The sequence below is a fragment of the Schistocerca cancellata genome, chromosome 8 (genome assembly GCF_023864275.1).
Source record: "Schistocerca cancellata isolate TAMUIC-IGC-003103 chromosome 8, iqSchCanc2.1, whole genome shotgun sequence".
NCBI classification, from domain to species: Eukaryota; Metazoa; Arthropoda; class Insecta; order Orthoptera; family Acrididae; genus Schistocerca; species Schistocerca cancellata.
This window is the reverse complement of record NC_064633.1, coordinates 522,793,657-522,810,961: the sequence shown is the minus strand read 5'-3', so window position 1 is coordinate 522,810,961 and position 17,305 is coordinate 522,793,657. Positions and strand designations below refer to the sequence as shown.

At 40.5% G+C, this 17,305-nt stretch overlaps 1 protein-coding gene across 1 annotated transcript in view; it reads left to right on the top strand.

Annotated features, from left to right (window-relative positions):
* LOC126095164 (3-ketodihydrosphingosine reductase) overlaps positions 1-17,305 on the top strand; it is an 87,725-nt gene that overhangs the window by 49,047 nt on the left and 21,373 nt on the right. The window contains exon 6 of the mRNA XM_049909886.1: positions 11,564-11,731. Within this exon, the coding sequence (XP_049765843.1) occupies positions 11,564-11,731 (168 nt within the window). The remainder of the gene's footprint in view (positions 1-11,563; positions 11,732-17,305) is intronic.

Below are 17,305 nucleotides of genomic sequence, written 5' to 3'. Positions count from 1 at the left end.
GATAAACAGTGTAGACAAGAAGAGAATAGGAGCTTTTGAAATGTGGTGCTACAGAATAAGACTGCTGAAGACTAGATGGGTAGATCATGTAACTAATGGAGAGGTACTGAATAGAATTGAGGAGAAGAGAAATTTGTGATAAAACCTGACTAGAAAAAGGGATCGGTTGATAGGACATGTTCTGAGGCATCAAGGGATCACCAATTCAGTATTGTAGGGAAGCGTGGAGGGTAAAAATTGTAAAAGGAGACCAAGAGAGAAATTCACTAAGCAGATTCTGAAGGATGTAGGTTTCAGTAGCTATTCAGAGATTAAGAGGCTAACACAGAGCTGCATCAAACCAGTCTCTGGACTAAAGACCACAACAACAACAACATGATTTCACCAGTCAAACAAATGGGAACCCACAATGAAACCTTTTTTAACCTTGTGCCAAGTGCTAATAAAACTGTCTCACATTAGTGTGTGGCACCTCCACTCCTTCATAGGGATTACTCAGCGCCTGACACTGTTGACGTCTCTTGTTTACACAAACAAACCTTGCAACAACACTAAACATGAACAGTACTAATGCACTAAAGGTGGCTGTTACACCTGTCACAGAGAAGTGCAACAGTAATCATTTACGTACTCATCGATAGTGGGTACGACAAATCAAACACTGGAAAAAGTCTTGCTCACTACCCTTCTCACCCCTCCCACAGTGGTATTCCACCGTCCACCGAACCTACACAATATCACAATATACTCGTCCATCCTTACACAACCGTCGCAGGTTCGAGGCCCGCCTCGGGCATGGATGTGTGTGATGTCCTTAGGTTGGTTAGGTTTAACTAGTTCTACGTTCAAGGGGGCTGATGACTTCAGATGTTTAGTCCCATAGTGCTCAGAGCCATTTGAACCATTTGAACCTTACACAACCCCTGCTCCCAATCCCGTACCTCATGGCTCATACCCCTGTAATAGACCTAGATGCAAGACCTGTCCCATACTTCCTCCCACCACCACCTACTCCAGTCCGGTCACTAACATCACCTATCCCATCAAAGGCAGGGCTACGTGTGAAACCAGTCATGTGGTCTACAAGCTAAGCTGCAACCACTGTGCTGCATTATATGTGGGCATGACAACCAACAAGCTGAAACTTCCTGGCAGATTAAAACTGTGTGCCCGACTGAGACTCTAACTCGGGACCTTTGCCTTTCGCGGGCAAGTGCTCTACCATCTGAGCTACCGAAGCACGACTCACGCCCGGTACTCACAGCTTTACTTCTGCCAGTATCTCGGCTCCTACCTTCCAAACTTTACAGAAGCTCTCCTGCGAACCTTGCAGAACTAGCACTCCTGAAAGAAAGGATACTGCGGAGACATGGCTTAGCCACAGCCTGGGGGATGTTTCCAGAGTGAGATTTTCACTCTGCAGCGGAGTGTGCGCTGATATGAAACTTTGGCAGATTAAAACTGTGTGCCCGACCAAGACTCGAACTCGGGACCTTTGCCTTTCGCGGGCAAGTGCTCTACCATCTGAGCTACCGAAGCACGACTCACGCCCGGTACTCACAGCTTTACTTCTGCCAGTATCTCGGCTCCTACCTTCCAAACTTTACAGAAGCTCTCCTGCGAACCTTGCAGAACCAGCACTCCTGAAAGAAAGGATACTGCGGAGACATGGCTTAGCCACAGCCTGGGGGATGTTTCCAGAGTGAGATTTTCACTCTGCAGCGGAGTGTGCGCTGATATGAAACTTTGGCAGATTAAAACTGTGTGCCCGACCAAGACTCGAACTTGGGACCTTTGCCTTTCGCGGGCAAGTGCTCTACCATCTGAGCTACCGAAGCACGACTCACGCCCGGTACTCACAGCTTTACTTCTGCCAGTATCTCGGCTCCTACCTTCCAAACTTTACAGAAGCTCTCCTGCGAACCTTGCAGAACTAGCACTCCTGAAAGAAAGGATACTGCGGAGACATGGCTTAGCCACAGCCTGGGGGATGTTTCCAGAAGTAAAGCTGTGAGTACCGGGCGTGAGTCGTGCTTCGGTAGCTCAGATGGTAGAGCACTTGGCCACGAAAGGCAAAGGTCCCGAGTTCGAGTCTCGGTCGGGCACAAAGTTTTAATCTTCCAGGAAGTTTCATATCAGCGCACACTCCGCTGCAGAGTGAAAATCTTATTCTGGAACCAACAAGCTGTCTGTCCACATGAATGGCCACTGACAAACTATGGCCAAGAAACAAGTGGAACACCCTGCTGCTGAGCACACTGTCAAACTCGATATCCTTCATTTTAATAACTGCTTCACAGCCTTTGCCATATGGATCCTTCCCACCAACACCAGCTTTTCTGAATTGCACAGGTGGGAATTTTCCCAGCAATACATTCTACTTTCCTGTGACCCCTTTGGCCTCAACCTTTGTTAGTCACTGTCCTCACCCATCCAGCCCCTTCCCTGTTCCCGTTTCAATACTACACAGCCCTTATTCCACCACCACACCCAGTCTTTTCATTTCTCTCCTTTTCTGCTTCTTCCCCCCTCCCCTCCCCCCTGTCCACTGCCCCCCGTCTAACCTACCATACTATCCCTCCCCCTCTCCACCTCAACCTCCTCCTTACCCCCACCCAGTCGCCACTTCCATCATCCGCTGGCACTACTGCTCGCAGTGTGGTTTCAGTTGCCTGAGACTGCAGTCGTGTGCGTGAGTTGCGTTTGCATGAGTGTGTGTGCATGTGGTGCGTATGTGTATGTGTGTCTATTGTTGATGAAGGTGTTAATGGCCAAAAGCTATAATTGTGAGAGTCTTTTTGTTGTGTCTATCTGTGACTCAGCATCTCCGCTATGCGGTGAGTAGTAGCTTTTCTTCTCATAATATTATATGTGTACAAAGTTATATTGACATTTGACTTTGTCTTCTGGGTGCTTCAGTTTCTTTGCCAGGCAGTGTAATTTACATCTAGCCAGATTGGAGGCAAGAAGCCATTCATTTCCCCAAGTAGAAATTCAGTATGTCATCCTGAATCCAACGACTGTCACTCAGTGATGAGTTTTAGCAGTACCCAACAGTGTTGTCAGCAAACTGTCTCAAAAGGAGACAGCCAGACTTGTCATTTTGAAACCTGTTTTGATTTTTTTTTTTAAGTTCACTTTTAGTCACCTTTGCAAAAACACCTTACATAAAGCTTTCCAAGAGAGAGTTGGAGTTACTTAAAAAGTTAAGAAGTATAATATCTTTTTCACAGTTCCCTCACTTGCAACTGCAATTGGTCTATTATGTGTTACAGCATTCCCATTTCTCTTCTTTCATTGCGGTACTGAATCATTAATTGAAAGCAATCAAAAGATATTTTATAGAAAATATTGTTTCCAAATTGGTAAGGAGACTATGCATGTAAATGCAGAATTCCCAACGAGTTGTTGTTGTTAATTTGGGGGAGGAGACCAAACTGCGAGGTCTTTGGTCTCATTGGATTAGGGAAGGACGTCGGCCGTTGCCCTTTTAAAGGAACCATCCCGGCATTTGCCTGAAGCCATTTAGGGAAATCAGGATGGACAGATGCAGGATTGAACCGTGGTCCTCCCGAATGCGAGTCCCAAGAAGTCAAAATTAATTAAATTTCTTGCAACTATTGCAACAATTGGAAATATTGATACAAGGCTACAAGAAGTCAATTAAGAATTATATTTGTCAGCTCTGTGTGTCACGGCCGGACTTAGTTAAGAGTGAGTCTGGCCCATACCTGACTCCTAATTAAAGGCTCTGAGATAGTCGGCTCAAAATATGTACATTAAAATACATTTGTCAGTAATGGATTACAGAATTTAAATCATCATGACACATTTAGGATACTTTGCGCACAAATTTTGTGTGGTGGCAGTCAACATTTTTGGAGCTGTTGATCTTGTGATGTTTCTCAAAAAGGGAATGGCCAGTCTTAAGGCTGCACCTTGAAATGCCAGTTAGCTATATGTAGCAAATATTTAGGAGTATGGCTTTTACTGAGTACAGCTCTTACAGGCTTCCCAAAAGCTCAGACGCTTCAGCCTTGCTGTCCTGTGTCACACCTTTGTCAAGTCTATGTCTCAAGCAGAACTTGGGAGATGCCATATTAAATTTTGTCCTAATCTTATGAAGCTCATATTTGGTGGGTTTTATATTATAACTTACATTCTATGACTATATGTTGCTCCAAAGCACCAGCAAAAAATGTGTCATTATTGCTATGATTTGATGTAGGAAAATGGTGGGAAACTTCGTATTGATGGTGAAAGAACTTCCATATTTCATTGTTTTTGCATTAGAACTTGGTTTTATGAAAGTATGCCATTTCAGTCTAATAGTGTGTTGAAGATGAATCAAAAGCCCATCATTCTTGGTATGATTTCTTATAATTAAATGTCAGTTAATGTGGCTTAATGCCTTTAAGAGATCATATAAAATAAGAATCACAAGTCCGGAGGATTAAGGTATTTTAGAGGATAAAGACACAGACTTATGATGCCAAAGTTCATGTGTTCTTGTCCTGCTTCCTCCAGATTTTTTTATTCGCCTTCATGTGTTCCGAAAGATTCTGGGACTTCCTTATTAATTTAATATAAATATACACTGTAACATCTGAAGAATAAGGTTCCCTATCGAAGTTGGCACCTTACAACAGAACCACAAGTAATGACAGCCGCTGCCATATGCAGCAACAAATGAGAGATGTCGGCATGGACATACCCTCCATATGCCACCACTGCCAGAAGATTACTTAAGTCATAGTGCAATCCAACTCATCCTCTGCAATCATTGCACACAACAGTATCATCTTAGTCAGATGTAGCAACAAGAGTTATGTTAGAAGCCAGAACTGTGTCTCAAAGTTTATAGTCAGTTGTACACTAAGAGGAGACTATAATTTTGTATTGTATCGAGTGATAGGTTGCAGAGTTGAGAGATAGTAAAAAATCTGTGGACATAGATTGTTTCCAAGTTAACTATTTCAGACTGTTCAAGTCTTAATAAACTGATCTAATATTTTGTGTGTAGTAGTATCTGCTTCATCTCCTCCAGAAGTAAATCTAGGTGTGCTAGGACTCACTGCAGTGCTGATGCGAATGTCTCAAGTGTTTTGTTTGTCTGGCACTGCAATGTACATATGAGGTCCGTCCGTCCCCCCCCCCCCCCCCTCTCTCTCTCTCTCTCTCTCTCTCTCTCTCTCTCTCTCTCTCTCTCTCTCTCTCTCTGTGTGTGTGTGTGTGTGTGTGTGTGTGTGTGTGTGTGTGTGTGTGTGTGTGTGTGTGTGCGCGCGCGCACTTAGTCGCTGCCTGATCTGATCACTGTTCATTATGTATTTATTCATACAAAAATCACAATCAAAGCACAATACTTGGGATGTCGCAGAAACATCACTATTTCATCGCGTGAACTCGTAAACGCTACAGTGTAAAAACATATAAAACATTAAATATCGCAAGTTAAGAATTGAAAGCACATAAAATGTTATGCATAAACAGCATTAAAGTACCTATAGATCTTGTCTTGGAGTTAGTTTTTTGTATTATTTAATAGTTGAATATGAAACGTCAAGAAGGTGAAGTGTGAGCTTTTGGTTTTAGCGTTATTCTGCCGCTGCTGCTACTCCCCTCCCTCCCCTGCCCAACAAACACTCCCCCTCCCCATACATCTCAGTCATGGTGTCAGACTGATCTGTAAAAGTATTCCAGGGTCCAGCGTAGTTCCGATCGATATTACAGAGTTCCGCAGTATGGAAACCACAAGGCGTACCTGGTCTAGTCTAATGTCAGTATATTCTGAGTATCATCATGGATGTTTAATCAGATTTTGAAATTGAGGAGAAGAAAATGGATAACATACTACTGATTGAAATTTAAGAATATTATCACAGTGGTATACTGAAAACTTTGGTCATCTGTCCATAACAATTTTGTCTACTAATGTTTGATAAAATTCCTTCCTCTGATGGAGAAATTCTTAGTCTAGTGACAGAAATTAGAATTTCGTTTGTTGTAGAAGGTGGAATATGAAGCATAATTCTCTTTCACAGTATGAGCCCAAAATGCAGCTGATAATAATTCAGAATTTGTATGATGTGACTAACAAGCTAGAAACAGAAGGGATTTTGTACCCACAGATCAGAAGAAAACATGACACATAAAAATATAAACATTTTCCTCTTCCATTTTCCCAAACTTCGTTTAGTACGCTATAAGATCTTGTGTGAAGCACATTGCTACTTTAAATGTGGTCCAAAGTTTCTTGTCAGTTCTCAAAGAAAAATTCATAAGGCAGTTAACAATGAGTCATCCAGACTGAGCATGGACATTCTTTTGTATAGATATGTAAGTGCAGACAGGGAGACAAATATTTAATCTTTGTGTTATTTCCAGTTGACAGTTGCATTGTTCTGCAATTTTGTTTTTCTGCCTATACAACTCACTCACAGGATGGACAAATCGATATTTCTTTTGACAATGCTGATATAGGCATTTCTTACTGCATCCATTCTCCAATACACCACTGCTTCATGAGGATAACTAATTTCAGTTTCTTCACTTTCAGTGTATTCGTAGTCTGGTATATAGTGTTCAAGTTGTTTCTGCCCATATGCGTGTGTTATTTAAATTCACTTATGCAGGTGAGATTGAATGTACACAATATTTTTTGGAGCTCAAACTATGATCAGAACAAAGCCTTGAAGCGAGCTACTTTGTCAATGTACAAACTTCTCCGATTGTATATTCTACACTTGCCGAAACAATAACTAATGAATCCAGGGCTATTCATCTCTCACTTTCAAGTGCTAAGCTAGGAAATACACATTCTATACGATTTATTTAAGGTAACTTCCAGTGTGAATTCACAGCTGAAATTTGGCAATGGATTTTAAGCGATGTTAACTATGAGTGGCAAAAAAATGACAGGTTTTGACCCAAGTCTTACCGTTCCTTTCTGTTCCTGAACTTTGTCCTGAAAGACATGTGATAGATGTCATAAAATCATTCAAAACAGACACATTTTCTGCACCATGCGTATTGAATAAAACACACTTCAGTGCATGCACATTTCTTTTTCATACTAGTTGCCATTAAAGAAATTTGAATTATATTCATGGAAACATGCCTGTGCGTAATTAGTTGACGGTGAGAGGCTTCATGAATCACAATATAAAATGGTATGTTTTTTGATTATCTATAACAGCATATTGTATTATAATTTAACTATATTGGTATATTATACTGCTATTATTGCAGAAAGCTAATCTTCAGTTTTAGTAAATACTTTTAACTATTCATGTGAAAAAATTAAAATCAAACTTGTGCAATTTGAACCCATGTTTTACTGGTCAGTAAGCAGTCCCTCTTATTATTCCACCAACTCTCTAGGTAAATGTTGGAATGAGCTCAGCATGATTGTTAACCTTATTGTTTCGAACAATAAGGCATAGTCAGCCTGTATGGACACATTTAGAGAGAGTAAATTACTTTACTTGCTTGTGGGAGCACCTTACCCTAAGGGGGCGAGCGGCATTATTCTGCACGAAGTTCTCACGTTATTCACTCATGTGGTGGCAGTATTTTGCAACATTGACTGACACTCTAATTCAAAGAGTTGTGTCTCTTATCACATCATCGTTCTGTAACAGCTGATGGCTGTACTCCTGAACCACTTTGTATTGAGTAGTGCATCCACTTTATTCATGAGCCATACCTTGTCACCAACAGGCTGTTTCTTGCTGTGTTGCTGCTCTTATAGAGGATGGGAATTTGATAGCATCAGAGATCATGACATGTCCTGCATTGCACACTATGGCATTCCTGAGGGCACTGGGTGATTATGAATAAAGCAATATTGTGATACTGGAGAATCCAGTAGGCATGTGGGAATTGGGCTATTGGTGTGTAATGTAATGATACCAGTCCACACTAATGAACTTGCAAACAAACACAAAGATATTTTTTGGGAGTGATGGTCCATCACAGATATAAAAGTCACATGTTATCTGTTTTGACCCCTAATATATCTGCACATTATCTCGCAGTGGCTGTGGGGCTTGATGTGTTCCTGTGAAGTTGGGGTGTGTGACAGAGTAAGTGGCTGATGTGAAGCTGCCAAGTATACTCATATTGTTATGGTCCCACTAGAGTGAGAACTGCACTGAAGCACCAAAGAAATGTACAGGCATGCATATGTAAATACAGAGATATGTAAATAGGCAGAATACGGAACTGTGGTCGGCAACACCTTTATAAGACAACAATTGTCTGGCGCTGTTGTTAGATTGGTTAGTGCTGCTAGAATGGCAGGTTATCAGATTTAAGCGAGTTTGAACGAGCTGTTATAGTCGGCACACGAGCGATAGGTCACAGCATCTCTGAGGTAGTGATGAAGTGGGGATTTTCCTGTATGATGAGTGTACCGTGAATATCAGGAATCCAGTAAAACATCAAATCTCCGACATTGCTGCAGCTGGGAAAAGATCCTGTTAGAATGGGACCGATGACAACTGAAGAGAATCATTGAATGTGACAGAAGTGCAACCCTTCCACAAATTGCTGCAGATTTCGGTGCTGGGCCATCAACAAGTGTCAGCATGCAAACCATTCTATGAAACATTGTCGATATGGGCTTTTGGAGCTGAAGGCCCACTCATTTACCCTTGATGACTGGAAACGTGTTGCCTGGTTAGACGAGTCTCATTTCAAATTGCCTTGAGCAGATGGATGTGAATGGGTATGAAGACAGCCTCATGAACCCACGGACCCTGCATGTCAGCAGGGGACTGCTTAAGCTGGTGAAGGCTCTGTAACAGTGTGGGGCATATGCAGTTGGAATGATATGGGTCCCCTGATAAGTTTAGATATGACTCTGATAAGTGAGACATACATAAGCATCCTGTCTGATCACATGCATCTGTTCATGTCCATTGTGTATTCCAGTGGGTTTGGGCAATTCAAGGAGGACAATGCGACACCCCACATGTCCAGAATTGCTGCAGAGTGGTTCCAGGAACACTCTTCTGAGTTTAAACATTTGCAGTGGCCACCAAACTCCCCAGACATTGAACATATGTGTGATGCCTTGCATCGTGCTGTTCAGAAGAGATCTCCTACGGATTTATGGACAGTCCTGCAGGACTCATGGTGTCAATTCCCTCCAGCAGTACTTCAGGTATTAGTCAAGTCCATGCTATCTCATGTTGCGGCACTTCTGTGTGCTCACTGGGGCCTTGCATGATATTAGGCAAGTGTACCAGTTTCCTTGGCTCTGAGGGATTAGTCTGTTTCCAGCAAGATCAGTGTCCAGTACAATATTATCTATGGTGAAGGATTGATTTGCAAAGCAGAATGAAATTTTTCTTCGTGACCAACCTACATGTGCCCCAGATGTCAGCCTCACTAGAAACATATGGATGGGCATGGAACAGACCCTTCAAGAAAACTGGCCTGATCCTGCACCAAGCACCTGTCTGACCTTTTGAACATTGCCCCAGCCATCTTGGAGCAGATTGCAGAAAATGAGATGCTTATTAGTCACCTCGTAGACACCCTACTTTCCAGAATTCAGATGGTCATTGAAATGAAAGGCCTTTGGATGGGATGTTAAATGATAAAGATCAGAATCCTGCCACTATGTTTATCAGTCTGTTGACTGTGCCACCAAACTATGAAGTTGTTATACTAAGAACTCATCATCTTAAGGTATTTCATACTGTTATCCCATCTTTGACTGCGCCTTACTACAGCCAAGAGCCTTTTCTTCATAATAAAATCCTAGGGATGACACGGATGAGATTTTCTTGTGGTTTTAGAGGGTGTGTGCTTCATGCTTATACAGACACAAGCAGACATGTCTGCTTGTGTCTGTATATGTGTGGATGGATATGTGTGTGTGTGCACGAGTGTATACCTGTCCTTTTTTCCCCCTAAGGTAAGTCTTTCCGCTCCCGGGATTGGAATGACTCCTTACCCTCTCCCTTAAAACCCACATCCTTTCGTCTTTCCCTCTCCTTCCCTCTTTCCTGACAAAGCAACCATTTGTTGCGAAAGCTTGAATTTTGTGTGTATGTTTGTGTTTGTTTGTGTGTCTATCGACCTGCCAGCGCTTTCGTTTGGTAAGTCACATCATCTTTGTTTTTAGATGAATTTATATTTGTTTACACATCAACAATAGAATATAATTTACAAAACAATTACTGATTTCACCCTATAATAAAAGATACTAACTAGCAATAGTCAAAATAAATTAGAAAAGCAATTACATACATACAACTAAGCACAAAATTAGATCTGGTGTTATATTCTTTAAAACTGAGGGCCAACCTTTCTCTTTTATGAAAACACAGACTATACTCACGTATGTTAATGGTAATTAGTTAAAAGTGATAAAACGAAATTAAGGAGGCAGATGGCAGAACAAGAGGGGAAGTAAAAATATCGCAGCTTGCTTCGTCACAGGCTTGGTATGAGCATTTCAGAAACTGCACAACTTGTCAGGTGTTCAAGAAGTGCTGTTGGTGAGTGTCTTCAACACATGGCGAAACCAAGGTGAAACCATGTCCAGACATGGAATTGTGCCACCATTTCTCATTACAGATCTTGTACATCGTTGGCTGGGCAGATGTAAAATAGGACAGACTGCGGCGGAAATAACATCGAACTTTAATGCTGGGCAGAGTACAGGTGTATGTGACCACACAGTTCACCAAACACTCCTAAGGACTGACCTCCACAGCCAATGACCCTTTCGTGTGCCAATGTTAACGCCACAACATTGGCAACTGTGACTGAAATGAGCATGTGACCATCGGCACTGGACATAGGTGCATTGGCAGTATGTTGCATGGTCTGAATAATCTTGATATCTTCTTCATCATACGGGGCGGGGGTCACGAATCCAACGTCCTCCAGGGCAACAGCTTCTTGACACCCTGTACTGCAGGACAGAGACAAGCTGGTGGTAGCTCCACTATACTCTGGGGAACATTTACATGGCCATCCATGGATCCAGTGGAGCTCGTGAAAGGCACCATGATGGCCAAGGAGTATCATACACTCGTTGTAGACCACGTACACCCCTTATGATGATCATGTGTCCTGACGGCAGTGACATTTTTCAACAAGATAATGCGCCATGACACAAGGCCAGGACATGATGGTGTGGTTCAAGGAACACAGTGGCAAGTTCCAATTGATGTATGAGCCCCTCAGTTCACCAGATCTGAACCCGATCAAACATATCTAGAATGTGATGTGATTGAACGTGGCATAGTCCCCCTCCCCAGGATTTACAGGAATTTGGTGCGTGCGCGTGCGCAAAAGTTGGATGTACTGCCTATTAGATAGGTGCTCATAATGTTTGGCTGATCATGTATTTTGTCAGTCATGGATTTCATTTTTGAGAAGGCATCTCTTCTCTTCAAACACTTGGCTTCTGTATTAAATAATGACTGACAGTGCAGTAAAGGTAAATTATTCTTTTTTATCAGATACTTTAGAAATAAATTTTTTGACAATGGTCTGGCAGCAACGAAACCTTATGCTAGGTTTTTACTTTTTTTGCCTGCAGTGTAAGCCTTACAATATATCAGTGACCTTAGCCTTGCCTCCTGATACCGACACACCAGGATTTGCTGAAGAGGAGCGCACAAAGCCAATAGAGACCAAACTAATCTCACAGGCTGCAGGGCTGTATTCTGCTGAAAAAGTTGCTACTCAGCTAGTAGAGGATACTCTGGTAAGTTGACAACTGAACTAAGATGTATGTAAAACGTATTAGTTGGTGTGGTTTTCTCTTTTTTTATAGTTTGTAATATTGCTCTATTCTGTTTTAAAGCTTTCTCAGTAGGAGACGTAGCAATAAAAAAATAACTGGTCATTTATTTTTACTTAATATTTATTTAGTTTGCAGTCAAAGTACAGAAGTTGTCAGTATGAGAATGTTTGCAAAGAAAACTCTCTCTATTGTGTATGCACATTAATTTAGGGAAATGTTCCATCTAAACTGGCAAACCTAGCCTTTGAAACACTTTGACACATTCTCAAAATAGAAGTTGATGGCCATAATCTCGAAGTCCTTTATAACAGATACATGTGTAAGACAAGATGAAAATTATCTCCAGCAGTCCTATTAAACTGTACTAAGTGAGATGGTAAGTCAGTAGTATAGTTGTGCAAATCTCTGCCAGGCCATTCAGACTTAGCTTCTCTGTATTGCTGAAGGCGAAAGCTGGAATAGAATAGAAACTTTGTCACATAACATGTCATTTACAATCAAACGATTGGAACATAGGTGTCTTGTCAGGTTAAAGCTACTTTCTATTTGTAAGTGTACAGAATAATTCACAGCTGTTTCATAATTTTAAGTACAATAAAATGATTTGATATAATCATGTTTAAAGTAAAGTAAAATTAAGAGTAAATATTTACTTAAAGTACTTTTTTAGCGTGAAAAAGAATAAAATTACACATCAGGCATAGTTATTTGTGACAATCAGTCATAGATTCTTCTACACTGTAGTAACATTTACTTGCTAAGACGCTTTTTTAAATGAAATTCTGCTTGTTCATAATTTTTAAATTTTTCACAGATTTCATTCCTAGCCTCATACCCATATAATAGGGCATCTTCTCCAGTAGTTTTCGCCTATGAGTTGGTAACTTATACTGAGATCTGTTTCATGCGTAAACAGGCTATTCTCAAAAATTGTCTCATAGGTAATAGAAGCCAGGAACAATCATAAGATCAAGGACCTTGTACAGAGATCTGCATGATTGTCTTTTTTCTGCATCTGCAGTGACTAATGATTTTTTTCTGTAGTCTAAAGACTGTCTGTAAGTTTGTTTTCTCTGATCTCCAAAAAATTATACCATGTCTAATCACACACACAAAATACGTGTGATATATAACTTTTTTTACTGGCACTTCTATTATACAACTCATAACATTCATTTGCAAATCTTGGACTATTTAGACGGTGACAAATGACATCTCCATGGTCTGACCATAATAAATTCTTGTTCAGTCTTACACGTAGAAATCTGGCACAGTTTGTGGTGACAAGGTGATTGTCCTCATATGATATTTCAAATAGATGTGGTACAGTTTGTTTTGTGGTAAACTGGATGATTTGTGTCTTTATTAGATTTAGTTTCAGTGCATATTTCTCACCCAGGTCCCGATTTCAACAAGAGTCGGCTGAAGATGGCTAATTAAATTTTCACTTTTCTCACAACAGATCTAACGGTTTGGACAACTTAAAGTGTTGAAATATGTATGCAAACTTCCACTTCTTTTATGAGATGACTTGTCCACAGCCGATCTTCTTCACTGCCTTCTGGAATCTCTTTAAACTTCTTCTCCAAATAGTGATGCTAGGTACAGGAATATTTAAAATTCTCCCTCTACTTGTGAAATAAGTAGGTACTCAAAGGTTACTTTTCATCAACTAATGATATATTGTACTTCATACAGAAGAAACTTCTCCCTTCTCACATAAACATCTGACTTCTTGTAGGTCACTCATATTGCCTCACATCAGAAACAAATCTAATTACATTCGCAAAAGAGTTGGCTCAATAACCATAATTCTGTATCACAGGATTCATGAAATACTTCTTGCCTCTAGCAAGTCTGGAATAAGAGTTTTTTAAGAGTTCTTTTCTTCACTAACAATCGCCACTGACACTGTTGACATGGAGTTACAGTAATACTCCATGGTCCTCTCATACGCACTCACTAAACATCCAAGGACTGCCTGAAAGGTAGTTGTCGGTGCCGTTTGACTGCCGTGTCTACATTCTTCTTGTGACTGAATTTAAACCTGCACACACAGACATGTGACACGCAGTAGGTAGGATTCCGCTCTCTCACACTCATATGTAAAATATAGTGTGTTTGAGGCAGTAGAAGGCTGAGTGGTTCTACAATTTATGCAGAAATTCTCTTGAAACAGTACATATCCCTCCCCTCAGATCAAACACGCAATATTTTATACATAATCATTATGTTTATAATATCACACATAATAACAGTTTACATTTTAGCAGTATACATTTCCTACATGGGTTTATATATACCTCTTCCACTTCAATAACAACACCTTGTTTTCTCTAGAATGATCCTTAGCTCAGCGTCTCTTTATTCTATTCTCACTTTACTTTGATATCAAGACCTGAGTGTTCATTAGTGATTTAGTAAGTTTGACTCGTATTTAGGAATCATGAGGACTCTTTCCTTATTTCCAATCGTAAACTTCAGGTGTTCATGACACTTGAGTAATCTATATTCTATTCTTATTCTTTGTGCTACCTTATTAATTGGAATGTACTAGTTTTATTATTTTTCATAGTTTGGAGGAACTCTGGGCAAAAGGAAAGTGCTCTTTTTGACACTTATTTATTTACATGAAACATAATAATGCTAGTTTTGTATAGAATTCACACTTTCCAGAATAACTCCTATAAAATTTGTGACTTCTGTCACAATACTGTCCCCTTCTCCTGGGATCAGTACCTATACCTTGCTTGTGGGTTGACCTTATGAGAGCACTTCCTCTTTCCATTCTGGTAGGTACGCCCATAATTAAACATTGCTATTTTTTTAGGCCACAGGTCTCCATGTAGGTAAACCTGCCTATATACTTAGCAAATGACGGGTACAACCCCCCCCCCCTCCCCCCTCCCCCCTCCCCCCTCCATCCTTTCTGAGTCGGCCTCATGATTCATTACCCAAGTACACATTTCTATGTATACTATAATTAAGTATTCCCTGGTAAAGCTACAAATCTATTCTGCACTTCACATTCACTTTTTAATATATGTTTTAGTCCCTAGAGTCCTCCAGAGTCCTTCTCTACTTCTATACTCTCAGTAGATAATGTCTACGTATACGATTCAATTCCCACTATCCTACAATTCATCAGTTCATCAGAGTACTTATTGCACTGACTTTTCTTAAATGTATATCACGATTAATTCCACTCTGGCTTACATTCTCTTTCTTATGTATACTCGATGTAGAATCGTCATAGTTCTTATATACATATATATAAACTATGTGCATCTTTCCCTGTGTACACACATTATTGTCCCCTACAATACCTGGCGACTCGCACATCATGACAGGATTTTTAGTCTGTAATTTTAGTGTTTATGTCTAAATGTATTTTTGTGTGTATGTGGATGTGTGTTCATGTAGTCTGATTCTTCGGCCTTCTTATCTAAAGATAAGATGTAGGTTATTAGAATCCTCGGAAACAAGGAAGGACTTAAGCGATATAAGTTTGTGAATATGGAAGGAGGAGAAAAAAATAGATAGGTCCTCAAATGAGAAGTAAGAAGGGGGGGGGGGGATAATAGAAATGGTTGCTAAGATCAAAGAAGAGAAAGAAGATAGCCCCAAAGAAAGGAAATCCTTCCCATCCCCCATCCCCAGGATCCCTACCCCTCAGGTACTTGAGTGAGATGCCGGGGGAGATTCAGTGTTAAATCGTCTCCTACAGAACGGACATTCCCACCCTCACCCTTGAGGTCACCGTAGGAAATCTTAGCAACCCTATGGAAACTGCAAATGGTGAAAAATCAGACATACTGGATGGCGAGGGTTGTCTGAAAGGTGTGATGCATGTTTTGTGTTAGCCATGATTTATTTGCTCTTGTAAATTTATCTACAATACCCACCCCTTTCAAAACCTATACTAACCCTCCCATTTACATCACATCTCATAAAAGGTATAAAATACTTTATACAAAATAGAAAATTTATGCACTCTGGTATCACAGTTGTTTCATTAGTCACCTCATATTATATTACCCATAAATATAATAATCAGTTCAATTTTATATTGTCTAGGTATCACTTCTTTTCAATGATTCTCTTAAATCAGTCTCTATTGTCATATCCAATTTTCTAAGTAATAAGGTTACAGAATATTAATAAGTGTTACGAATAGATGACAGAATACTTTAAGATTTTAAGGGAATTCGATGCAGGAAAACTGTTTTGGAAGAAACGCCGAAAACAACTCTGGATCCGACGGTCATCACTCCACCCATTAACTCAGAATGTTAACATCCCTGGGGGACATAGAGTTTCACATCTTTTATGTTGTACTTCCCCTTTTCTGATCCAGTTGTGGGATCTACTGAAAATAATGTCTTAGTATGGAGATACTGGCAGGTTTCAGATAGATTATATAATGGTAAGACAGAGATTTAGGAATGAGGTTTTAAATTGTAAGACATTTCCAGGGGCAGATGTGGGCTCTCACCACAATCTATTGGTTATGAACTGGAGATTAAAACTGAAGAAACTGCAAAAAGGTGGGAATTTAAGGAGATGGGACCTGTATAAACTGAAAGAACCAGAGGTTGTTCAGAGTTTCAAGGAGAGCATAAGGGAACAATTGACAGGAATGGGGGAAAGAAATACAGTAAAAGAAGAATGGGTAGCTGTGAGGGATGAAGTAGTGAAGGCAGCAGAGGATAAAGTAGGTAAAAAGACGAGGGCTAGTAGAAATCCTTGGGTAACAGAAGAGATATTGAACTTAATTGATCAAAGGAGAAAATATGAAAATGCAGTAAATGAAGCAGGCAAAAAGGAATACAAACGTCTCAAAAATGAGATCGACAGGAAGTGCAAAATGGCTAAGCAGGGATGGCTAGAGGACAAATGTAAGGATGTAGAGGCTTGTCTCACCAGGGGTAAGATAGATATTGCCTACAGGAAAATTAGAGAGACCTTAGAAGAAAAGAGAACCACTTGTATGAATATCAAGAGCTCAGATGGAAACCCAGTTCTAAGCAAAGAAGGGAAAGCAGAAAGGTAGAAGGAGTATATAGAGGGTCTATACAAGGGCGATGTACTTGAGGACAATATTATGGAAATGGAAGAGGATGTAGATGAAGATGAAATGGGAGATATGATACTGCGTGAAGAGTTTGACAGAGCACTGAGAGACCTGAGTCGAAACAAGGCCCCGGGAGTAGTCAACATTCCATTAGAACTACTGACAGCCTTGGGAGAGCCAGTCCTGACAAAACTCTACCATCTGGTGAGCAAGATATATGAGACAGGCGAAATACCCTCAGACGTCAAGAAGAGTATAATAATTCCAATCCCAAAGAAAGCAGGTGTTGACAGATGTGAAAATTACCGAACTATCAGTTTAAGAAGTCACGGCTGCAAAATACTAACACGAATTCTTTACAGACGAATGGAAAAACTTGTAGAAGCCGACCTCGGGGAAGATCAGTTTGGATTCCATAGAAATATAGGAACACGTGAGGCAATATTGAACCTACGACTTAT